The sequence below is a fragment of the Hypanus sabinus genome, unplaced genomic scaffold (genome assembly GCF_030144855.1).
Source record: "Hypanus sabinus isolate sHypSab1 unplaced genomic scaffold, sHypSab1.hap1 scaffold_124, whole genome shotgun sequence".
In the NCBI taxonomy this organism is placed as follows: Eukaryota; Metazoa; Chordata; class Chondrichthyes; order Myliobatiformes; family Dasyatidae; genus Hypanus; species Hypanus sabinus.
Window position 1 is genome coordinate 717,883 of NW_026779303.1, and position 26,834 is coordinate 744,716.

A 26,834-nucleotide genomic window follows, 5' to 3' on the forward strand; every position below is an offset into this window, starting at 1 on the left:
TGCCCAGCCCGGGGATGTGAGCATGCGCAGTGTGCTTTTTGCGTCATCAGAGCGTGGGCGGGGCCTCGGAGACAAATCCGCAGATGCTGCCGATTCAAGTCAAGTCACTCTTATTGTCATTTCGACCATAACTGCTGGTACACTACACAGTAAAAATGAGGCAACGTGTTTTTTTTTCCAGGACCATGGTGTTACATGACAGAGTACAAAAACTGGACTGAACCACATAAAAAATAACACAGAAAAGAAAAAAAAAACTACACCAGACCACAGACCTCCCCAGGACTGCATAAAGTGCACAAAACAGTGCAGGCATTTCAATAAATAATAAACAAGACAATAGGGCAGTAAGGTGACTGTCCAGGCTCTGGATATTGAGGAGTCCGATAGCTTGCGGGAAACAGTTACATAGTCTGGTTGTGAGAGCCCGAATGCTTCAGTGCCTTTTCCCAGAGGGAAGGAGGGAGAAGTGATTGTATGTGGGGTGCGTGGGGTCCTTCATGATGCTGTTTGCTTTGCGGATGCCGCGTGTTGGGTAAATGTCCGTGATGGCGGGAAGAGAGGCCCCGATGATCATCTCAGCTGACCTCACTATCTGTTGCAGGGTCTTGCTATCCGAGATGTTGCAATTTCCGAACCAGGCAGTGATGCAGCTGCTCAGGATGCTCTCAATACAACCACTATAGAATATGATGAGGATTGGGGGGGGGGGGATGGACTTTCCACGGCCTTTGCAGAAAGTAAAGACGCTGCTGGGCTTTCTTTGCTATGGAGCTGCTGTTGAGGGACCAGGTGAGATTCTCCGCCAGGTGAACACCAAGAAATCTGGTGCTCTTAAAGATCTCCAGCGAGGAGCCGTCGATGTTCAGCGGGGAGTGGTCGCTCCGTGTCTTCCTGAAGTCATCAACCATCTCTTTTGTTTTGTTCAAATTCAGAGACGGGTTGTTGGCTCTGCACCAGTCCGTTAGCCACTGCACCTCCTCTCTGTAAGCTGACTCGTCGTTCTTGCTGATGAGACACACCACGGTTGTGTCATTGGCGAACTTGATGATGTGGTTCGAGCTGTGAGTTGCAGCACAGTCGTGGGTCAGCAGAGTGAGCAGCAGTGGACTGAGCACGCAACCCTGGGGAGCCCCCGTGCTCAGTGTGATGGTGTTGGAGATGCTGATCCCGATCCGGATTGACTTAGGTCTCCCAGTCAGGAAGTCTAGTGGACTGAACCATAAGAGAAAGAGAGAGACTGGAAAAGCTGATCGCTTCAGTTAGTCGCAGCTGAGGCTTGGAACTCTCCTGTGCCCGCAAGAGTGGGTTGATCATCGGTATACGGAAACACAACGAATGTGTGTGGCTGTCACTTCGTATAATCCATAGGAGTGGCGTTTGGAATATCTTGTGTTAACCCTTGCCTGGGTATGTTGTGTGGTAACCCCTGGAAGACGGTATTCCGTGACAGGTCACTTTCGCTGTAAACTGGTATGTGGACGGATTCAACGAATAAGAACATCGTCGACGGTTATTTTGATGTAACGGTCTTTTCTATACGTTTCATTCTGGATTACAAATATCTCTCTATTTGTTGTGTGCTAATCCGTCCACATACAAGTTTTTATATATTTTTCAAAATATACCTATCTTTTTAACTAAAAAAATTTCGATCAAATTGACTCACTTATTTCTTCCTTTATTTGGAACAATAAGAGGCCATGAATTAATAAGTATAATTTACAAAAATCTGAAAAAGATGGTGGACTTGCACTTCCTAATTTAAGAGTATTATTGGGCTGTGAACATTAGACAATTCTGTTTTTGGTTATATTGGCTTGATAAGAACCAAAATCCGTTATGGGTTGATTTGGAATTAAAAGCAGTTAAATAATTTCATTTAACTTCAATATTAGGAGCTCCATTACTTTTACATCTCTCTAAAATTCCAAATTTAAATCTTTACCCGGTTATTAAACAATCCCTACGGATTTGGGTTCAGTTTCGTTTCATTAAGAAATTTAAACAACTTAAGATGACTAGTTTTTTACATCGAAACTTCTCATTTATACCTTCAACAACTGACCCCATTTTTCTCCTATGGAAAAATAAAGGGATCCATTCTTTTACCCATTTATTTTGTGATGGTCCATTATGATCTTTGAAGAGTTCATTAACAAATTTTCTCTCGCTCATACACATTTTTTTGCAATATGTTCAGTTTAGACTTTTTTACAACAATATTTACCTAAGATTCCATGTTTACAAGAATCTGATTTGTTGGATACAATTTTGAAAGTGAATCCCTTCGTGAAAGGTTCCATTGGCAGAATTTATAATTTATTTTTGTTACAAAACGAGAACCTATCATTAAAGATTAAACAAGATTGGGAGAGAGAACTTATTATGACCTTTGTTAATGAAGATTGGCTTCGAGTTTTGAAAAACGTAAATTCTTCTTTTATATGTGCCAACCATTGTTTAAGTCAATGTAAAACTAGTCATCGTTATTATTTAACAAAGGAGAGACTATCTAAAATATTTCCTAGTATAGACAATTGCTGAGATAGATGTAGAACTGAAGTAGCTACTTTGTCACATATGTTCTGGTCATGTTCTTCATTAAAATAGTTCTGGAAATCTTTATTTTCTACAAGTTCTACAGCTCAGAAAATAAATTTACAACCTAATAGATTGACTGTTCTATTTGGAATAGTTCCACATCATATTCAGGGTATTTCATCTTCAGATCAACATGTAATTGCATTTGTTACACTACTGACAAGAAGGGCTACTTTATTAAAATGGAAAGATATTTCTTCCCCTACATTAATTGAATCGTTTTCTCAAGGAATGTTATGTCTTAGTGTGGAAAAAATAGAAGTAGAACCTTTGATCCTCGATTCGAATTTGAGAGAAGATGGGGTTCTTTTGCCAAATATCATAATTTGAATTATGCTATATGGCTTCCTTCCATTATTTTATAAATATGAAATGACGGTTGATAGACAATAGACAATAGACAATAGATGCAGAAGTAAACCATTCGGCCCCTCGAGTCTGCACCGCCATTCTGAGATCATGGCTGATCATTCACTATCAATACCCAGTCCCTGCCTTGTCCCCATATCCCTTGATTCCCCTATCCATCAGATATCTATCCAGCTCCTTCTTGAAAGCATCCAGAGAATTGGCCTCCACCGTCTTCCGAGGCAGTGCATTCCACACCTCCACAACTCTCTGGGAGAAGAAGCTCTTCCTCAACTCTGTTTTAAATAACTGACCTCTTAGTCTCAATCCATGCCCTCTGGTACTGGACTCTCCCAACATCTGGAACATATTTCCTGCCTCAATCCTATCAAATCCTTTAATTATCTTAAACGTTTCAATCAGATCCCCTCTCAATCTCCTCAATTCCAGCGTGTACAAGCCCAATCTCTCCAATCTCTCTGCGTAAGACAGCCCTGCCATCCCAGGAATCAACCTAGTGAATCTACGCTGCACTTCCTCAATTGCCAGAATGTCCTTCCTTAAACCTGGAGACCAAAACTGTACACAATATTCCAGGTGTGGTCTCACCAGGGCCCTGTATAAATGCAAAAGAACATCCTTGCTCTTGTATTCAATTCCCCTTGTAACAAAGGCCAACATTCCATTTGCCCTCTTCACTGCCTGTTGCACTTGCTCATTCACCTTCATTGACTGGTGAACTAGGACTCCTAGGTCTCTTTGCATTTCTCCCTTACCTAACTTGACACCGTTCAGACAATACTCTGCCCTCTTGTTCCAGCTTCCAAAGTGGATAACTTCACATTTATTCACATTGAATGACATCTGCCAAGTATCTGCCCACTCACTCAGCCTATCCAAGTCTCCCTGTATTCTCCTAACGTCCTCTTCGCATGTCACACTGCCACCCAGTTTAGTATCGTCAGCAAACTTGCTGATATGGTTTTCAATTTGATCGAAATTTTTTTAGCTAAAAAGATAGGTATATTTTGAAAAATATATAAAAATCTAGGTAAAATCATTTTCACAGCATGAATACGACCTATTAAAGAAAAAGTAAGTGGATTCCATCTAGAAAATTGTTTCATGAAGTCCATTAAAGGAACTATATTCGCTTTATAGAGATCTTTATATTTTTTAGTAACTATAATACCTAAATATCTAAATGTATTAACAGTTCTAAAAGGAATATCATTATATACACTAACAGGGACATTTAATGGAAAAATACTCTTTTATTCAAGTTAAGTTTAAATCCAGAAAATTTAGCGAAATCTTTAAGTGTTTCCAACAGATTAGGAATTGATTCCTCAAAATTTGAAATAAAAACCAAAAGATCATCTACATAAAGAGAAATCTTATGTATGGTTCCATTCATAGAGATACCAAGAATACTTTTAGCTTCACGTAGTGTTATAGCTAGAGGCTCCAATACAAGATTAAATAATAAAGGGGTTAATGGACATCCCTGTCTAGTGCCACGAGAAAGTGAGAAAAAAAGAAGACCTGCAGTTATTAGGAATGACAAGCTCGATGGCGGCTTCCTGTCTGTGTTTAAAAGCCAAATGAATGATAAAATGGACTCGGCCTCACAATGTAACTCGACGTGACCCGGCACCATATGTCTGTCTGCACTGCACTTTCTCTGCAGCCATAATGCTTTGTTACAGTTATTGTTCTGTCGTATATCAACTCAGTGAACTGTTGTAATGTATCGATCTGTGTGGATGGTCCGTCAGGCAAGATTTTCACTGTAGCTCAGTACGTGATGATAATAAACGAATTCCCCATTTTAATTGTGTGGAAATATTAGACAGACTGAGCTTCTGCTCTGGAACCACAGAAGGAAACTGAACTGTTGTCATTTCTGTGGAAAGGAAATAAATGGAAAAGGATTCAATCTCTCATTACGATCTGCGGTAACTGGGATCAGGTGACCGGTGGTGGGTCTCCCAGATCAATATCAGAATCAGGTTTAATAGCACCGGCATTTGTCATGAAATTCGTTGTCTCTGCGGCAGCAATAGAACCTAATTCATAACTATAGATTTTAACAATTATGATTTAATATAAGAATATAAATATTACATAGTTAAATTATATAAATAGTACAAAATGAAAAAAAAAACGATGTAATAAACTATTTTAATTGTGTGGAACTTTTTGACTGACCGGGTTGTTGCTTTGGAAGTAGTGGAGTGAAGCTTAACTGAACTGTACACATTTATGAGAAGCTCAGAGAAATAGAAAAGGCTAAATTCTCACATAAGTGGGTCAGACACCCAGAAACATCGGCTGTACTTCAGCAGGTAAAAACAGTGGAATGAAACATGCTGAAAATATTGCAGAAAAAAGCATATTGTCCACCACAACGAGAGGACGTGACAGATCCGGATCTCACTGCCGTGACTGAACGGGGAAACATGAAGCTGCACGTCACGTAGAGCAGTGACCCGCAGATGCTGCAGATCTGCAGAGAAACGTGAACAGGAAACGGGATCACGTGACCGCTTTGGTCTCCCACCGCAAGCAGACACTCCGGCTGCCCAATACTCTGTGGAAAGAGGCAAACTTGCCGCTCAGATCTCCTCTCACCTTAAATGTATTAGACATTTCAACCCCAAGGAAAAATATGTCGTCTGTCCACTCGATCTATTCCTCTCGTAATCTTGTAAATGTCCATCCACTCTCACCCCAGCCTGCGCCGCTCTGGAGAAAACAACACAAGTTTGTCCAGCCTCTCGTTCTCGCTCATGCCCTCTAATCCAGGCAGTGTCCTGGTAAACCTCTTCTGCGCCCTCTCCAAAGCCCCGACATCCTTCCGAGAATGGGGGCGACCAGAACTGTATGAAACACTCCAGATGTGGTCTAATCGAGTTTTATAAAACTGTGTTACGAGCTGTAACGTTTTAGAACCGAACCAGCAGCAATAGAGTTCACACTGGAGTCTGGTTTTGATGTTAAAACCACTCTCTTTATTAGTATCTATTTATAATATAGTAACTTAACGAAATAAAGGAAAGTTAGCAGTGTTATGTGAATATATGTGTAAATATAATTCCCAGACTATCGAGCCTGAGGGAACAAAGCTTAGAGTCTTACAGGGTGAAAAGGCCGTTACTTCAAAATACCGTTGACGAAGATCTTATCCGCTGAATCCGTCCACATACGATTAACGAAAATGACCTGTCACAGGAATACCGTCTTCCCGGGGTTACCACACAACATACCCAGGCAAGGATTAACACAAGACATTCCAAAAACCACTCCTATGGATTATACGAAGTGACAGCCACACACATTCGTTGTGGTTCCGTGTACCGATGATCAACCCACTCTTGTGCCATAGGAGAGTTCCAAGCCTCAGCTGCGACTAACTGAAGCGATCAGCTTTTCCAGTCTCTCTCTCACTCTTTAGACTGGCCGACTGCCTGTCTGCAGATCTCTCTCTCTCTCTCTCTCTCTCTCTCTCTCTCTTTCTCTCTCTCTCTTATGGTTCAGTCCACAGTCAGCGCTGTCAGCCTGTGACTGACGTCATAGTCCCGCCTCCTCACGCCGGCGCTCTTAAAGAAACAGTCACAGTACGACCGCAGGCTCATAACAGCTGCAACACAACTTCCCGACTTTTGAACTCAGTGCTTCAACTAATAAAGACAACCATGCCATTTGCCTTCTTATCCACCCGATCAATCTGTGCAGTCTCTTTCAGGGAGCGATGAACTTGGAGTCTAAGATCCCACTGATCATCAACACTGTTCAGGGATTTGCATTTAACAGTGTACTGTCGCATACATTCGACCTACCGAGCTGCCAAGATGATCATCACTAATCAAATCTCACTGAGATTTCTCAGGTCCTGTTTAATTTATTACCAAGAGCACAAATACGGGAAGGTACAGGTACAGAGAAACACTGTCTTGTGGCAGCATCACAGGCAAGTACATTCAGATAACACACGGAACACAAGTTATACGATTCTCTGTCAGTAACAATCTATAAATATGTTTTATGTCATTAACAATGTATAAAATACATTGTGTCATGATCAATATTAAAATGTGCATTTTGTGTCAATAACAGACTTGGAAATGTTGAATGTGCTCCCTGTCTCCATTCCTCCTGTAATCCACAACCAGCTCCTGTGTTTTTGTCACAATGAGGGAGAGGTTGTTTTCTTGACACCACCGTGCCGGAGTGATGACTTCTTCTTCGTAAGTTGTCTCGTTGTTATTTGGGATTCGGCCAATCAATGTAGTGCCTTCAGCAAATCTAATTAGCAGATTGGATCCCGCCACTGCAGCCCCACAGTGCACTATGTACTGATTGCAAAGCTACGAGATTGCATGTGAATAGCCTCCCCTCCCCCAACTCCACTCTTTCTGCCTCACCAGCAGACTGGGACATCTCACATCTCGCTGCCTCCGCCGGGACATTAAACTGTGAACAACTGTGGTCAGGGACTGATCTCTGTGCTACTCCAAACGCTACCTCCTTCCAGTCTGAAAACGACCCACTCATCCAGACACACACTACCGGCAGTTTATCATCTCCAACGAAAAAGCCTAATCACCTACTCCCGATGTTCAATACCATTGCTGACTCTGAGTTCACCACCGTCAAATGCCGGGAGGGACATAATAATCAGAAAGTCTCTAGTCACAGCCGTGTGAATAAAATGTGATCTCAGTAGGTGTGTGGCGTATGCTCAGAATGCGAAGGAGACAGACAAACTGAGGCAAGTCACAGACTGATGAAGGGGAGGAATGATCCATTTTGACACAGAGAGGGAAGCAGAGAGTTTGATGTTGACCCTGATTCCGGAACTGTGGCCAGTTAGAAGATGAAGTCTTGTTCCTCTAAATTGTTTTGAGATGTGACAGTGTTTTAATCAGAAGGCACCATGGAGACTAAAATTATTTCAGTTGAAATGTTGTCCTTCACCCACTGACGTGCTTTGTAAACTTTTAACAGTGTAGAAAATTAAAAGGATTTGTGTATGGGAATCTCGAACACAACAGCACGTTAGTTCCGCTCTGTCTGTCAGTTCACCAGCGCTTGGACACAAAGTACACTGCAGATGCTGTGGGGAAAGCAACACGTACAAGACGCTGGAGGAACTCAGCAGGTCGGGCAGCATCCGTGTAAATGAGCAGTCAACGTTTCGGGTCAAGACCGAAGACCGAGATCTACAGCTTTGCACTGGGAAGTGGCCGTTCACCTGCTCCGTGTGTGCGAAGAGACTCATTCCACCTTGTGATGCTCCGGTGAGTTCACAATAAATAGAGGCCACATTTCTGTCCGGAGTGAGCAAAGAGTTTTACTCAATCATCCCAGATGCTGCAACACCAGCAACTTCACATCAGGGAGGAAGTTCAAATCAGCTCCGTGTTAAATGTTTAACCATCACGGTGAATGAAGGCAGCTGCAGGTTCATGAGGGACTGTCACTGTCAGATTCTGCAGTTTTTGCGGCTGCTCATCGCACCCAGGACTGAACCCTGGTCACTGAGCATTGGAGGAGTCTGTTCTGCTGATGTTAGCCTTAAACTAGACTGGTGTTTAATATTGTGGATCTGTGAAAGATAAATCAGTTTGTATCAAATCCCGTGTCTCACTGGAGAGGCCACTCGGCCCATCTTGTCCCTGCCCATGTTTCTGTTCCATATCGGTATATGAAAATATATCCCTGCCGTTCCCCTCTTGCTCTCCCTGACATGACAGGTTGCAACTGGTCACCACTCTATGAGATAGGAGATTTGTTACGTACCCCGTAACTGGGTATTTAAACAGCAGAGAAAGAAGAATCTGTTGGAGTCTGGTGGTACCAAACTAAAGGTGTTTATTAATAAAAATAAGCAAAACCATATCAATAATGCGAATATACATATAAAACAAGTTAGCAGTAATAAACCTAAAAGTGTAGGAATAATAACAAGCAATAATAAAGAAGCTCTATCGATGTCTAGGGGTAAATGAATTGTCATAGAAAAGTATATAGTTCAGTTCTGTTCATGAGTGCTGATGTAGTTATGGTTGTTGTATTGTAATCATTGGAGAGAGAGAGAGAGAGAGAGAGAGAGAGAGAGAGAGAGAGAGAGAGAGAGAGAATGAATTATGGTTTATCTGCAAGCTTTTTTACACTTTTACAAGGACACTGTCAGCTTCTGTGTTCTTCCAGAGAGAGAAGGGAGGAACTGTTTGATGGACAGCTGGGGCTCAGCACGGTGAGATAAGTAGGAGGTCCGCTGACAGACCTCCAGACACATGGTTTTGGACACTGAATGAGCTTTGTTGTGTCCACAGAAAAAGGTGGGCTTTGGAGGATCGATCAGGAGCATCGATCAGTGGCTCTCGCAGTGTGAAAAGGCTGTGACCAGTGGGGAGTTATTCGTGTGTCCATCCCTCGCCTGGGTTAATAACTCCACCACTGAAGAACGGTCCCGTTTGTAGTGTCACAGTCGGTGACATCCAAAGGATTTCGGAGGACGACGGGACTATCGACGGCGTCAGCTTACCTGAAGACACAAACCTCTCCTTCTCTCTCTCTCCATCACTACCCGACTCAATCCCACGAACTGAACCGAACTTCACTCATCACCGTCAGACGGTCTCCATTCACCCCGAGGCGTGAAGAAGCTTGGCTTTCCTATTTCCACACACACACACACACACACACACACACACACACACACACACACACACACACACACACACACACTCACACACACTCTCTCTCACACACACACACACACACACTCACACACACACACACACACACACTCACACACACACACACACACACTCACACACACTCTCTCTCTCACACACACACACACACACACACACACACACACACACACTCACACACACACACACACACACACACACACACACACACTCACACACACGCACACGCACACACACACACACACACACACACACACACACACACACACACACACACATATAATCATTGCTAACCTGGTTGATATATCTGCATTTATATTGCTGTATCGCGTAGTTACTAATAAACAGCATTAGTTTACAGCAATACCAGACTCCACGGTGTTTTCTATTTCTGCTGGTTCTTTGACCCGTCACGGGGTACCTAACAGTATCTACTCCAAATATGAAAGATTAAAGGAAATAAACAGAAGTTAACAGTGTAATGCGGATATATAGCTCCCAAACTATCAAGCTTGAGAAACAATGCTTAAAGTCTTCAGATGGTAAAGTTGAAAAGTTCAGTAATCCACGGAATAAGCGAGTGAGAGGAGAGATTTGTAAATCCACACGAACATGTAGAGAGAAGGCCATTACGAAGAATTCCACACACATTCCACGCTGGGTAAACGAAATCACAGTCGCCGAAAATTAGAAATATCACCAGGTGACAGTCACAGGAATATCGTCTTCAAGTGGTTACCACAGAACACCCCGATTCCGGGTAAGGGACAACTAAAATGATACCACAGGATACTCCAGCAAATCCACACATATTGATGATACGAAGTGACAGTCACACATCCATTGTGCACTGCGTGCCGATGATCAGATCAACCGTACCTTTTGGGCATGGAAGAGTTGCAGCCTATAGCAGTCACACGCTGAAGTTCCAACAGCTTGTCTCCCTCTCCCTCTCCCTCTCCCGCTCCCTCAGGCTGCCGCAGCTTGTGTCTGACGTCACAGCCCCGCCTCACTCAGGCACTTAAAGTGACACTCACAGTAAACGGTCTCGTAACACAATGCACCTCTGAAGTTTGACAGCAGACTAGCGAGTGAATCTTCGATGGTGCAGAGTCAGAAACAAAAGAGTTGCCAGCTTGATTCAGGGGCTCCAGAGAGAAATGGGGTCCAGAGGAGGAGGACGAATAAGACCAGCAGGATGTGGTTAAAAGTGAAAGATTAGAAGTATTTGGAAACTGGTTGGTCGAAAAAAAAGGTGGTTAATTTCTGCAAAACACAGGTGGAAATCAACAGATCAGGCAGAAATTTTGGAGAGGAATAAATAGAAAACTTTTAGGCAGAGCCCCTTCCGCATCCCTGGCCTGTGTACTCCGCTGCTTAGTTGCTCTCTAAATTGTTTTGTGTGTGTGCGTCTCTGTATTTCCAGCAACTGCAGAATCTCCTGTGTTTTATATCTGCATTTTACTTTGGCATTAGATATACGTTGATATTGAGTATATTGCTTATGGGAGCCGCTTTCTGCGTTAAAACAGCTGCAGATTTTTTCTATACCCATAAAAAAAAATGAGATATGGACATTGAACTGGTGCTTGCAGAAATGTTTAATGGCACCGTGATTACCCATAGGGCCATGCGTTAAGAATTTCGGCGGCGCTGAAGCGCCGATGAACTGCGCAGGCGTCAGGCTGAGGCCGTCCCTGAGTTTCACGCATGCGCGCAGTACACCGAAGCCTTTGAAAATGTCGGTTCCAGGTAAGAGTGATTCTCCGTGTTTTTATCTTAAACACCGATTTCGGGATAATTCCTCTGAATTTCGGACACCGTGACCAGCAACCCCGGGACAGTCCTGCTCTCTTCCCTCTCTCTCAGCCCCACGATCCGTACACGGACCCCGGGGAGCTTCCGGCTGATGAGGGAATGGGAACCGATGGATCTCTCAGACAGAGCTGAGCTCCAGCTATCTAAATGCAAGGATTAGGAACTGGGAGAAAGGGAACAAAATCTTTTACGTCACCAGTTGAGAAAATCGGCATTAGGACACTTTTCCGCAGATGCTACTTGGCCTGCTGAACTCCTCCAGTATTTTGTATGTGTTGCTTCCTCTACCTCCTCTTGCTCTGGACTATTCTACCGGTGAGAACATGTTTTGTCCCATTCTCTCTGGGTACGTAATGATATCAAACACCTTTGCCCTGGGCAACAAGTAGCTTTCACATCACAAATGTGCCAGACTCCAGTGAGACAGACTACTGCCCTTCCCTTCATATTCATTGGGATTTCATTCACTGAGTTCACCACCGTCAGTCATTGGGGGCGGATTCAGGGGGAATATTTATGTCGAATACAGAAACTAGTAATGCCTGTTTGCATTTTGGTGATTGAAAAGTTACTGGAGTATTTGCAAATGGGAAGAAGTGGAGTGATATTTGGAAATCTGACTTTTTAAAGCGTAATTTAGCAAGGAAATCGCATATGGACAATGTGCAAAAGCTTTGGTGAGAAAATCCTCCATTTCCTGTTACAGGCCTGCTATATCGGTTGTGTGAGAGTGCAGATGATCTCAATCAAACCCAGAGGAGATCAAAGTTCCTATTGACAGTGATTTGCCAGCTGTGAACATGAATACCTCTCTATATAAAATTCACTGTGCACATCTTGTCACTGGGTAAAAAATGCACAGTGCAAGATATATCTGCACACTGGTTATTACAAATGAGAGGGGAGATTATTACAAATTAGAGGGGTAGTGGAGGGAAGGAGGGGAGACCTCCAGTGTCCCTGATGCCCTCACCTACAAGATGTGCAGCTTGTAACCCAGCACTTCAATGAGCTGCAACTTGAAATGGGTGAATTCCAGGTCATCCAGCAGTTGGAGGAGGTGATAGATATGACACGAAGAGAGGTGAGTTATACCCAAGGTGCAGGACACAGGAAACTCGGTGAGAGTCAGGAAGGGGAATGAGGTTAAATAGCCATCGCAGAGTACTGCAGTAGCCATCCCCCACAACAACAGGTGGACCACTTTAGAAGCTGTTGGGGGGAATTACCTGGCAGAGGAAAGTCAAAAGGCTGATAGGGGATTCGTTAGTTATAGGAACAGAACAAGAGGGGACGAATATCCTAGTGGTAAGGCTTGCTAGTGGTAGTGAGCAGGGGAGGGGGTGATGTGGTTAAAATAAGTTGTAGGGGGAATGGGAGCCAGAATGACAGAACAGATAGTGGAGAGGGTGAATTGAATTGACTTTATTAGATACATACCTCATAAACATGAGGAGTAGAAATATTTACCTTATATCTCCATCTAAATGTGCAATGTGTAATTTATAGTAATTTATAATAGCTAGATTGTGCATTGGACAGTCAATATAACATTAAAATGCAAATGTATCAGTGTGAATTAATCAGTCTGATGGCCTGGTGGAAGATGATGTCCCGGGGACTGTTGCTCCTTTGGCTGTGGTACCGTTTCTTGGATGGTAGCAGCAGGAGCAGTTTGTGGTTGGGGTGAATTGGGCCTGTTGCTCCCTGATATTCGTTGGGCCCTTTTTACACACCTGGCCATGTAAATGTACTGAATCGTGGAAAGTAGATTGTGCAATGTATAATTTCCTTGTTTATATTTAGAGACATTTTTTGGTGTATAAAATGATGAGGGGTATTGAGCGTGTGAGTGGCCAGAGGAGTGTTTTTTCCCCCAGGGTTGAAATGGTTAATGCCACTTTTCCACACTCCCATAGACCCTTTGTCCATCTCCTGAGTAAATTGAGTTTGAAAAATATTTAAGATCTCCCCCATCTGCTTTGTTTCCACACGTGGATTGCCATTCCGGTCTTCCAGAGGACCAACTTTGTGCCTTGCAATCCTTTTGCTCTTAATCTATCTCTAGAATCCCTGAGGATTATCCTTCACCTTTTCTGTGACGGCAACCTCATGCCATCTTTTAGCCATCCGGATTTATTTCTTATGTGTCCTCTTGCATTTCTTATACTCCATAAGAAACTGACTGCCTATCCCTGTTATGCAATTCCATTTTGCGCTTTACCAGGGTCTGAATATCTCTTGCAATCCGAGTTTCCCTACAGTTTCAATCTTTACCTTTTATTCTGACATACCCGCTTTGTACTTTCAAATTTTCGCTCTGAAGGCCTCCCATTTAGCAAGCACACCTTTGCCATAAAGCAGCCTGTCCCAGTCCACAGTTGCCAGATCCTAGTGTTGATTCCAGGTGTTGATCCATGTCCTGAACACATCCACCTTTCCGACGCTGCTCCTTGTATTGAAATATACAGGGCTCAGCATATTCACTGCACCATGCTCAACTTTTTCATTCCTGACTTTGTCTGAGGCCTGAACAACATCTGTCTCCACAACCCCACCACTATCTGTTCTGTTATTCAGACTCCCATTCCCCCTGCAACTTTAGTTTAACCCTCTTTACCCCCACCTCCCACCATGCAGATCTATCACCCCTTTGGCTTTCCTCTCCCAGATCAATAAAAAGGAGGTGCATACCAGGTACAGGCAGATAGGAACAAATGGGGTACTTATGAAATACAGGAAATTCAAGTGAACACTTATGGAAGAAATAAAGGCATGAGGTTTCCCCAGCAGACAAGGTGAAGGAGAATCCTCAGGGATTCTGCAGATATGTTAAGAGCAAAAAGATTGCAAGGGAAAAAAATAATTCTCTGGAAGATCAGAATGGTAATCCATATGAAGGGATAACATAGACTTGGGGAGATTTTTTTTGCATCCGTATTTACTCAAGAGATGGACACCGAGTCTATAGAAGTGAGGCAAAGCCGCATCAACTTCATGGACCCTGTACAGATTACAGAGGTGGAGGGGTTTGCTGTCTTGAGGCAAATTAGTGTGGATCAATCCCCAGGGCCTGACAAGTTGTTCACTAGGACCCTGCGGAAGACAAGTGCAGAAGTTATCGGGGCCTTAGCACAGATATTTAAATCATCCTCAGTGACAGGTGAGGTACTGGAGGATTAGAGGACAGACAATGTTGTTCTGATGTTCAAGAAAGGCTGTAAAAATAAACTAGGAAATTATACGTTGGTGGGCTTGACATCAGAACTGGGAAAGTTATTGGAATGTGTGTGCAGGAACCAGGTATATACTGTAAGTATTTGGATAGGTGTGGACTGATAAAGGATAGACAGCATGGCTCTCGCCAATCTTATAGAGTCTCTCGAGGACGTTATCAGGGAAGTGGATGAAGGCAAGGCAGTGGATGTTGTCTACATGGACTTCAGCAAGGCACTTGACAATGTCTCATATGGGAGGTTGGTCAAGAAGGTTCAGTCACTCAGCATTCTCGATGAGACAGTAAATTGGATGAGACACTGTCTTTGGGAGAAGCCAGAGTGTGGTAGCAGATGGTTGCCTCTCTGACTGGAGGCCTGTGGCTAGTGGTTACCACAGGGATCAGTGCTGGAACTGTTGTTGTTTGTCATCTATATCAGTAATCTGGATGATAGTGTGGTTAACTGAATCAGCAAATTTGTGGATGACAACAAGACTGGGGGTTCAGCGGAGTGCAAGAAGACTATCATGGCTTGCAGTGCGATCTGGACCAGGTGGGAAAATGGTTTTAGAAATGGAAAATGGAATTTCATGCAGTCCAGTGTGAGTTGTTGCACTACCAAGGGAGATCTTTCAGAGTGAATGGTCGGGCACGGAGGAGTGTTGTAGAAGAAAGGAACCTGGGAATACAAGTCCTTAATTCACTGAAAGTGGTATCACAGGTAGATAGGGATGGAAAGAATGATTTCAGCCCATTGCCCTTCATGAACCAAAGTACTGATAACAATAGATGGATGTTCGGTTGACTTCTAGAAGACATTGGTGAGGCCTAATTTGGAGTATTGTGTACAGTTTTGGTCACCTACCTACAGGAAAGTTGTAAAAGAAGTTCAGAGATTTCAGAGAAAATTCACAAGGATGTTGCCATGTCTGGAGGATTTGGGTTAAAGAAAATATTGAACAAATCCGGACTTTATTCCTTGGAATGCAGATGATTGAGGGGAGATTTGATTGTGGTAGAGGGGCACAGATAGTGTAAATGCAAGCTGGCTTTCTCCACTGAGATTGGGTGGGACTACAACCAGAGGCCAGGGGTTCAGGGTGAAAGGTGAAATGTTAAGGGGAACATGAGGGGAAACTTCTTCACACAGACGGTCATCCGGCTGTGGAATGAGCAGCCAGCACAAGTGGTGCATGCGAGCTCGACTTCAACATTTAAGAGGTTTGTGTTGGTACCTGGATGGTAGAGGTGTGGGAGTGGGCTGTTTAAATAGTTCAGCACAAACCAGATGGCCCAAAGGGCCTGTTTCCATGTTGAAATTTTCGATGATTGTGACAAGAACCTGAAATAATACAAAAATTCACTCTAACCCCTTTTGACAGCTGTGTGAACCAATCAGTCATTTCAGCAGGAATTTTTATGTGGCATTAAAACTGTGACACTTTAAGTTAATAATACATAAAAGAAGATCCCAGCTGCAAGTCAAGAAAAACTATTTGCGTGCGAGTGTTTCAGTTACTGAGGGGCCAGGAACCCATGCAGCTCAGTGGGAACAGGGAATAATACCAACGGAGATAGTCAAACTGAGCCAGGGCACAGATTGGAGACGGCAGAAATGCCCCATTCTGATAGAGACAGGAAGAGCATCAGAGAATTGATGGTCATTCCAGATACCAGCACTCTGCCCAGTCAGGAGATGATTTCTCTGTCCAGCTTGGGTAGAACCTCACTGTAACAGTGTGATACCAGATCAAGCCTTGGCAACTCAAGTAATCTCATCAGAAATGTTGTCCTACACCCATTGATGGAGTTTGTAAATCTTTTTACAGGTTAAAAATGAGAAGGAATTCGTCTTCAGGAAGCTCAAACACGGCACAACAGTTTTGTTGTCTCTGCCTAGGTATTTAAGAAGTGGAGCAAGGGATCCAATTGACCACCCTTCCTGCTCAGACTGTGGGGAGGGATCCTCTCGGTCATTTGACCAACTGGCACGCCTGTAATTTACACAGGAGAAAGGCCTTTCACCCGCTCAGACAGTGGGAATGGATTCACCCGGTCATCGCAACTGAAGGTACATCAGCAAGTTCACACTGGACAAGGCCATTCACCTATTCTGTGTGTGAGAAGGGATTCAGTCGGTCTTCCCACCTGTGGACACACCAATCAGTTCACACCACACCGGGCAGAGGCTGGTCAACTGCTGAATTTCTGGGAAAAGGATTCACTCAGTCATCTGACCTGATGGCTCACCAGCGAGTTCACACTGGGGAGAAGCCATTCACCTGCTCAGAGTGCGGGAAAGGATTTACACAGTCATCTACCCTACTGGTACATCAGCGAGTTCACACTGGAGAGAAGCCGTTCACCTGCTCAGTCTGTGGGAAAGGATTCACTCAGTTAGCTACCCTACAGAGACACCAGCGAGTTCGCCCGGCGGAGAAGCCATTCACCTGTTCAGAATGTGGGAAGAGATTTACTCAGTCATCCCACCTACAGAGTCATCAGCGAGTTCACACTGGGGAGAAGCCGTTCACCTGCTCAGTCTGTGAGAAGGGATTCACTCAGTTAGCTACCCTACAGAGACACCAGCGAGTTCACACTGGGGAGAAGCTGTTCACCTGCTCAGTCTGTGAGAAGGGATTCACTCAGTTAGCTACCCTACAGAGTCACCAGCGAGTTCACACTGGGGAGAAGCCGTTCACCTGCTCAGAGTGTGGGAAAGGATTTACACAGTCATCTGCCCTACTGATACATCAGCGAGTTCACACTGGGGAGAAGCCGTTCACCTGTTCAGTCTGTGAGAAGGGATTCACTCAGTTAGCTACCCTACTGAAACACCAGCGAGTTCACACTGGGGAGAAGCCGTTCACCTGCTCAGTCTGTGGGAAGGGATTCTCTGACTCTTCCACCCTTCTGATTCATCAGCGAGTTCACACTGGGGAGAGGCCGTTCAGCTGCTCCGAATGTGGGAAGGGATTCACTCAGTCATCCCACCTACGGAGTCACCAGCGAGTTCACTCCGAGGCGAAGCCATTCACCTGCTCAATTTGTGGAAAGGGATTCACTCAGTCATCTACCCTGCTGGTACATCAGCAAGTTCACACTGGGGAGAAGCCGTTCACCTGCTCAGTCTGAGGGAAGGGATTCACTCAGACATTCACCCTACAGAGACATCAACGAGTTCACACTAGAGAAAGGCCATTCACCTGCTGAGAATGTGGGAAAGGATTCACTCAGTCATCCCACCTACTGGCACACCATCAGTTCACAATGGGGAGTGGCCATTGTTATGAATCTCTAGGTTTTGTTTGCTGTGGAGAGAGAGAGAGAGAGAGAGAGAGATTAAGAAGGCAAATGTGTCTGACTTGCAGCTTGTTTACATCGCGTGCAGCTTGTTTAGTTTTAACCGAGGACACAGACACTCAGAGACAGATAGAGACAAAGGAGGAAAAATGGAAGAATTGAAACCAGGGAACTAGTGGCCAAGGGTCACTGTTTGGAACCTTCCTTCGCCCACAAGGGTGGACAAATTATCGATTCACCATACATCGAATGTGTGGTTGTCACCTCATTTGATCCATAGCAGAGGATCTGATTTGGGGTATCCTGTGGAGACCACTTATGTGTTAACCCTTGCCTGGCTGTGGTGTGGTAGTTCACTTGAAGATGATACCCCTTATGACAAGTCACTTCGGGTGATAATTAGTATGTGGGTTTGGAAGGATGACAGATAAAATCTACAGCGACTGTTGGTCTCGTTTTACCACCATGGAACCTGTGGAATATGACATAATGGCCTTCTCTCAACATTTACCCTGGATTACAAATATCTCTCTCTCATCACTTATTCTGTAGTTGAACTGAACTTTCATACTTTACCATCTCAAGACTCCAAGCCTTGTTTCCCCCGAGCTCAATAGTTTGGGAGTTTTATTTCTACAGATTTATACACATAACACTCATGAGGAAATCTGTAGATGCTGGAAATTCAAACAACACACACAAAATGCTGGTGGAACCCAGCAAGCGAAGCAGTATCTATAAGGAGAAGAAATGTCGATGTTTCAGGCTGAGACCCTTCGTCAGGATTAACTGAAAGGAAAGATACAAAGAGATTTGAAAGTAGTGGGGGGAGGGTGAAATGCGAAATGATAGGAGACAGGAGTTGGTGGGATGAAGCTAAGAACTGGAAAGGTGATTGGCGAACGTGATACAGAGCTGGAGATGGGAAAGAATCATTGGACAGGAGGCCTCAGGAGAAAGTAAGGTGCGGGGGAAGCACCAGAGAGACATGGAAAACAGGCAAACAATTAAATATGTCAGTGATGGGGTAAGAAGTGGAAGAGGGGCATTAACGGAAGTTAGAGAAGTCAATGTTCATCCCATCAGGTTGGAGGCTACCCAGCCGGTATATAAGGTGTTGTTCCTCCAACCTGTGTTTGGATTAATTTTGACAGTAGAGGAGGCCATGGATAGACATATCAGAATGGGAATGGGATGTGGAAATAAAATGTATGGCCACTGGGAGTAGTCTGTTGCTGCTGGTTCTTTTTTAAAGCGTTATGGTTTGTAACAAAATGGGGCCTGCGTCTGGGATATGAACAAATTTAAGGATTGATTTAATATCGATTTCATTGGATAAATCCCTTTTGATTTATTTGTGTGTGGAAAATCTGCAGCAATGGATGTTGATAGATATCTGGAAGTGTGAACCTCTCAGGCATTAGAAGACACCAGAAGGATTGAGTTATTGAGTATTGCTAAAGTGTTAATATTTGCTAAGGTGAAATTGACAATGAGGAGGGCACAGATGCAGAGGATAATAGCTGAACATTATGTATCTGAGGGGGTGTTTAAAGTGGAGGAGTTGGAGGTGTTTCCTGAACGTAAACCTAGTGAGCTTGAGCTCCAGTACAAGTGAGAAAAATTAAAGATGGAGGCAGAGGCAATTTCAGGCTGGAGAGATAGAAAAGCAGTAAGAAAATACTCTTACTAAGTGTAATTAAGGGGAAGGCTGAGCAAGCCTATTCTGCTTTGACAGCGCTGAAGCAGCTTATTATTTATTTATTTATGCTTCCCCAATCATCGCCACTGGGCTATAAATGTGCAGGAGCTGTGTGTGGTTCAGTGCTTTGCTCAAGGACACACACGCTGCCTCGGCTGAGGCTCGAACTCATGACTTTCAGATCGCTAGTTCAACACCTTAACCACATGGTCACACACCACATATTATGACCTAGTGAAACAGGCTGTGCTCAAAGCTTACGAGTTGGTCCCAGAAGCAGACAGGCAAAAGTTTAGAAATTTGAAGAAATCTATGAACCAGACATACGGAATTTGCTTATGAGAAATTTGTGTGTTTTGACCGCTGGTGCACATCTGAACATGTAAATGATGATTTTAACAGCTTGAAAGAGTTGGTTTTAATTGAAGAATTCAGCAGGTGTGTCCCTGATGACAGAAAGATGTATTTAGATGGAAATGATGCTGCCACTATGGAGGAATCTGCTGGATTAGCAGATCAGTTTGCTTTAACTCATAAAGTTATGTTTACCCTGAATAAGAGTTTCCAAAAGGTACTTGTCAAGTTGTGGGTAAACCTAATGAGCTCACCCCAGTGGCCTGTACCTGCATTCAGTGAACCCTTTTTCCAAAGTTATAGTGGATTGTGTTGGCCCATTGCCAAAGACCAAAGCTGGCCATCAGTATCTGCTAACTATTTTGTGTACCACATCCAGATTCCCAGAGGCAATACCTCTCATACATATTAAAGCTAAAACTGTGGCGAAGGCTCTCACCAAGATTTTCACATTATTCGATTTGCCTAAAGAAATCCAGTCTGATCAAGGATGTAATTTTACATTTGGATTATTCCAGCAGGTAGAACTGGGAGCAAAACAAATTGCATCACCTGCATACCATACAGAATCACAAGGGGCTTTAGAAAGATTTCATTCTACCCTCAAAACAATGATTAAGACATATTGTGTTGAAAATGGAAAAGACTGGGATGAAAGAATACATTTGCTTTTGTCCACAGAAAGAGAATCAGTACAGGAATCACAGGGCTTTACTCCATTTGAACTTGTATTTGGTCGCAGAGTGACCTTTGACCTTGTTAAAAGAAACAGTGGATTGATGTTAACTGTTAGACTATATTTTGAAGTTCAAAAATAAACTACACCAAACCTGAAATCCAGTGAGACAAAACTTAAAGATTTCTCAAAACAAAATGAAGTGTTGGTTTGATAACAGGGCTCGCGAAAGAAAATACCAGGTGGGAGATAAGGTACTTGCCTTATGTTGACGAATCCACTTCAGGCGAAATTCAATAGACCATATGAAATAGTCTCCCAAATTAATGATGTGAATTATGTTATTAAAACACCCAACTGACGGTGAACTAACACAGGTGGTACACATAAATATGATAAAACCTTTTTTGAACAAGTAGGTACCATCTGTGTGTGTTGTTGTCAAAACAAATGAAACTGGCAACCCTGAGAATGAAACAATTGACTTGTCTGAGACTTTTTACAAGCCAAACATGGTCCCAGTTAGGCTAATGAACTCGGTTGTTCCAGAAAACATTGCTAACAGGTTGTCTCATCTGCAGCCAAAGCAACAACAACTTGCTTGTCCGAGAAAATCTTATGGTGGTGCTTTGGAAGGATAGATTAGAGAGCTCTTCTAGGGAGGCCATTTGGGTGGAATTGAAGAATGGGAAAGGTGCAGTAACACTGATAGGAGTGTATTATAGGCCACCTAATGGGGCGCGTGAGTTGGAAGAGCAAATGTGTAAGGAGATAGCAGATATTTGTAGTAAACACAAGGTGGTGATTGTGGAAGATTTTAATTTTCCACACGTAGACTGGGAAGCTCATTCTGTAAAAGGGCTGGATGGTTTAGAGTTTGTGAAATGTGTGCAGGATAGTTTTTTGCAACAATACATAGAAGTACCGACTAGAGATGGGGCAGTGTTGGATCTCCTGTTAGGGAATGCGATAGGTCAGCTGACAGATGTATGTGTTGGGGAGCACTTCGGGTCCATTGATCACAATAGCATTAGCTTCAATATAATTATGGAGAAGGACAGAACTGGACCTAGAGTTGAGATTTTTGATTGGAGAAAGCCTAACTTTGAGGGGATGTGAAGGGATTTAGAGAGAGTGGATTGGGTCAAGTTGTTTTATGGGAAGGTTGTAATAGAGAAATGGAGGTCATTTAAGGGTGAAATTATGAGGGTACAGAATCTTTATGTTCCTGTTAGGGTGAAAGGAAAGGTTAAAGGTTTGAGAGCACCATGGTTTTCAAGGGATATTAGAAATTTGGTTCAGAAAAAGAAGGATGTCTACAATAGATATAGGCAGCATGGAGTAAAGGAATTGCTCGAGGAATATAAAGAATGTAAAAGGAATCTTAAGAAAGAGATTAGAAAAGCTAAAAGAAGATACGAGGTTGGTTTGGCAAATAAGGTGAAAGTAAATCTGAAAGGTTTCTACAGTTATATTAAAAGCAAGAGGATAGTGAGGGATAAAATTGACCCCTTAGAGAATCAGAGTGGTCAGCTATGTGTGGAACCGAAGGAGATGGGAGAGATTTTGAATGATTTCTTCTCTTCGGTATTCACTAAGGAGAACGATATTGAATTGTCTAAGGTGTGGGAAACAAGTAAGGAAGTTATGGAACCTATGACAATTAAAGAGGTGGAGGTACCGGCGCTTTTAAGAAATTTAAAAGTGGATAGATCTCCGGGTCCTGACAGGATATTCCCCAGGACCTAGAGGGAAGTTTGTGTAGAAATAGCAGGAGCTCTGACGGAGATCTTTAATATGTCATTAGAAACGGGGATTGTGCCGGAGGATTGGCGTATTGCTCATGTGGTTCCATTGTTTAAAAAGGGTTCTAGAAGGAAGCCTAGCAATTATAGACCTGTCAGTTTGACATCAGTGGTAGGTAAATTAATGGAAAGTATTCTTAGAGATAGTATTTATAATTATCTGGATAGACGGGATCTGATTAGAAGTAGCCAGCATGGATTTGTGCGTGGAAGGTCATGTTTGACAAACCTTATTGAATTTTTTGAAGAAGTTACGAGGGTAAGGCAGTGGATGTAGTCTATATGGACTTCAGCAAAGCCTTTGACAAAGTTCCACATGGAAGGTTAGTTAAGAATGTTCAGTCGTTAGGTATTAATGCTGGAGTAATAAAATGGATTCAACAGTGGCTAGATGGGAGATGCCAGAGAGTAGTGGTGGATAATTGTTTATCGGGATGGAGGCCGGTGACTAGCGGGGTGCCTCAGGGATCTGTTTTGGGCCCAATGTTGTTTGTGATATACATAAATGATCTGGATGATGGGGTGGTAAATTGGATTAGTAAGTATGCCGATGATACTAAGGTAGGAGGTGTTGTGGATAATGAGGTGGATTTTCAAAGTTTGCAGGGAGATTTATGCCAGTTAGAAGAATGGGCTGAACGTTGGCAGATGGAGTTTAATGCTGAGAAGTGAGAGATTCTACATTTTGGCAGGAATAATCCAAATAGAACATACAGAGTAAATGGTAGGACATTGAGGAATGCAGAGGAACAGGGAGATCTAGGAATAACTGTGCATAGTTCCCTGAAAGTGGAGTCTCATGTAGATAGGGTGGTGAAGAGGGCTTTTGGAACGCGGGCCTTTATAAATCAAAGCATTGAGTACAGAAGTTGGGATGTAATGTTAAAATTGTACAAGGCATTGTTAAGGCCAAATTTGGAATATTGTGTACAGTTCTGGTCACCGAATTATAGGAAAGATATCAATAAATTAGAGAGAGTGCAGAGACGATTTACTAGGATGTTACCTGGGTTTCAGCAATTAAGTTACAGAGAAAGGTTGAACAAGTTAGGTCTCTATTCATTGGAGCGTAGAAGGTTGAGGGGGGATTTGATCGAGGTATTTAAAATTTTGAGAGGGATAGATAGAGTTGACGTGAACAGGCTGTTTCCATTGAGAGTAGGGGAGATTCAAACTAGAGGACATGATTTGAGAGTTAGGGGGCAGAAGTTTAAGGGAAACACCAGGGGGTATTTCTTTACTCAAAGAGTGATAGCTGTGTGGAATGAGCTTCCTGTAGGAGTAGTAGAGGCCAGTTCAGTTGTGTCATTTAAGGTAAAATTGGATAGGTATATGGACAGGAAAGGAGTGGAGGGTTATGGGCTGAGTGCGGGTAGGTGAGACTAGGTGAGATTAAGGGTTCGGCACGGACTAGGAGGGCCAAGATGGCCTGTTTCCGTGCTGTGATTGTTATATGGTTTATATGGTTAACAGCTGAAGGAATTATTTCTGAAGTTTAAAGATTTATTTCCCTTTGTTCCCAAGCAAACCACGGTCGTAGTACATGACGTAGATGTTGGTCAAGCTAAACTGATTGAACAACACCCAAATTGCATGAACGTAGAAAAGTGTAAATTGGCTGACCAGGGAATTGAGTATATGCTGGAGAATGGTATTATTAGGCCTTCAAAATGAGATTGGAGTCACCCTGCATTATTGTGCCCATACCTGATGGTAGTGTTAGATTTTGCACTGATTATAGAAAGGTAAATACAGTAACAAAAACAGATGCCTATCCTATCCCTAGAGTGGATGATTGCATCGATAAGGCTGGAAAAGCTAATTACTTACAATGATTGATCTGTTGAAAGGGTATTGGTGTGTTCCATTGATGGACAGAGGTAGAGAAATTTCTGTGTTTGTGACACCATCTGGGTTGTATGAATACAATGTTTTGCCTTTTGGACGGAAAAATGCTCCAGGAACATCCCAGAGAATGATTGATTTTGTAATTCGAGGGTGAGAACACACAGATACCTATATTGATGACTTAGTTACAGGGAGTGGCACTTGGGAAGAGCATATCTCTGCAGTAGAAAAGCTGTTTGACAGGCTTTCCTAGGACAACCTTACAGTTAATTGAGCTAAGAGTGAATTTGGCCGTGCCAGTATGACCTATCTTGGCTTTGTTGTCGGTCAAAGCAAGTTGGCTCCTGTTCGGGCAAAAGTCCAGACAATTTCTCCAGTTCCTATTCTGACTGCTGAGAAGGCTCTTAGAAGGTTTCTGGGAATGGATAGATATTATCGTAAGAACTCTGCTGCGATTGCTCTTCCTCTGACCAATCTCCTGAAGAAGCGTGAAAAGTTTGTTTGGACCGACCCTTGTCAGAAGGCATTTGATTGATTGTTATCAGTATTTGAGATGAGGCCAATCAATGTACTGTTGTCAGCAAAATTGAATTAGCAGATTGGAGCTGTGGGTGGCAACACAAGTCATGGGTGCACAAAGAGTAAAGGAGGGGTCCAAAGTGACAACCCTGTGGGGTATGTGTGCTGAGGGTCAGAGAGACAAAGGAGATGGAGCCCACTCTTACTACCTGCCGGCGATCTGACAGGAAGTCCAGGATCCAGCTACACAAGGCAGGGTGAAGGTCTCTGAGCTCCTTGTCGATACTTCGCGCCTTCGTATGGCTACTGCTCTGCCCATGACTGCAAGGAACGGCAGAGAACTTTGGAGAGCAGAGAACATCAGAGAAACAAGCCTCCACTCCATGGACTCTTCCTACATTTCCACTCCCTCGGAAAAGCAGGCCATGTACTCAAATAACCTCATAACCTGGACATTCTTGCTGCAAGCCCGCTCCCCCATCGGGGAAGAGATACAAAACCCTTAAAGTGCGTAACACCAGGCTGAAGTATAGCTTCCTGTCTACAGCTATAAGCCAAATGAATGATAAAATGGACTCAACCTCACAATGTAACTGGACGTGACCCTGCACCATTTGTCTATCTGCACTGCACTTTCTCTGCAGCCATAATGCTTTGTTACAGTGATTATTTTGTTGTATATCAGCTCAATGTACTGTTGGAATGTATCCATCTGTGTGGATGGTACGTCAGGCAAGATTTTCACTGTAGCTCAGTACATGATGATAATAAACAAATTTCCCATTTTAATTGTGTGGAAATATTAAACAGACTGAGCTTCTGCTCTGGAAGCTCAGAAGGAAACTGAACTGTTGTCATTTCTGAGGAATGCAAATATATGGAAAATGCTTCAATCTCACATCACGATCTGTGGTACCTGGGATCAGGGTGGTGGGTCTCCCATCAGAATCCGGTTTAATAGCACCGACATGTGTCATGAAATTCGTTGTCCCTGCGGCAGCAGTAGAAAATAATTCAGAACAATAGATTTTAACAAATGTGATTTAAAATATGAATATACATATATATAGTACAAAAATGGAAAAAATGCAATAAGCTATTTTAATTGTGTGGAGCAATTTGACTGACTGGGTGTTGCTTTGGAAATTCTGAAGTGAAGCTGAACTAAACTTTACACATTTATGAGAAGCGCAGATAAATACAAATGGCGAAATTCTCACATAAACGGGTCAGACACCCAGAAACATTGGCTGCACTTCAGCACCACAAAACAGTGGAATGAAACAACAGAAAGTATTGCAGAGAAATAAACATAGTCCACCCACAACGAGAGGACGTGACAGATCCGGATCTCACTGCCTTGTCTGAACGGGGAAAGGTGAAGCTACACGTACACATAGAACAGTGACCCGCAGATGCTGCAGATCTGCAGAAAAACATGAACAGGAAACGGGATCAGGTGACGGGTGGAGGGTCTCCCTCCTGAACCGGTGACTCTGCTCCTCGCCCCTCACACGCTGTCCGACCCATCCGCCGCATTCCCCACATTATTCCATATTTATCCCAGATACATGATTATTTTTCCACACCATATCTTCCCCGATCCTTTTCCCTCCACCTCCAGGTCACAGAGTCACCGGCTCAATTCCCATCCAGGTCCAAAACATAATTCAGACCCAAACAGGAAATGTTCACGTTTCATTTAAATCAGTTCTATGTTTATAAACTCTAATTTCTATTTACATTCCTCCAGAGCCTTGCTGGACAGGAACTCTGAAACATCAAGTGAGAAACAGCAGGAAGAGGCCATTCAGCCCCTCTAACCATCAGCAAGGTGGCGGCTGCTCTTCCATCTCAGCCACACGTTCCTGCCCAATCCTCATTTCCTCCACCCCTTCGGTCTCCACACAACTGC

General features: G+C 43.4%; 1 protein-coding gene across 1 annotated transcript; it reads left to right on the forward strand.

Moving 5' to 3' along the window:
- Positions 1-11,384: 11,384 nt before the first annotated feature.
- Positions 11,385-25,725, forward strand: LOC132386650 (oocyte zinc finger protein XlCOF6-like). Its single transcript, XM_059958965.1, has 2 exons — positions 11,385-11,429; positions 16,542-25,725. Exon 2 carries the CDS (start codon positions 16,954-16,956, stop codon positions 17,845-17,847), a length of 894 nt encoding a protein of 297 aa, XP_059814948.1. The 5' UTR covers positions 11,385-11,429; positions 16,542-16,953; the 3' UTR covers positions 17,848-25,725.
- The last annotated feature ends 1,109 nt before the right edge of the window (positions 25,726-26,834 follow it).

Bases quoted from the DNA above. Each gene is read 5' to 3' on its own strand.
- LOC132386650 (XM_059958965.1), top strand. From the start codon at position 16,954: ATGGCTCACCAGCGAGTTCACACTGGGGAGAAGCCATTCACCTGCTCA.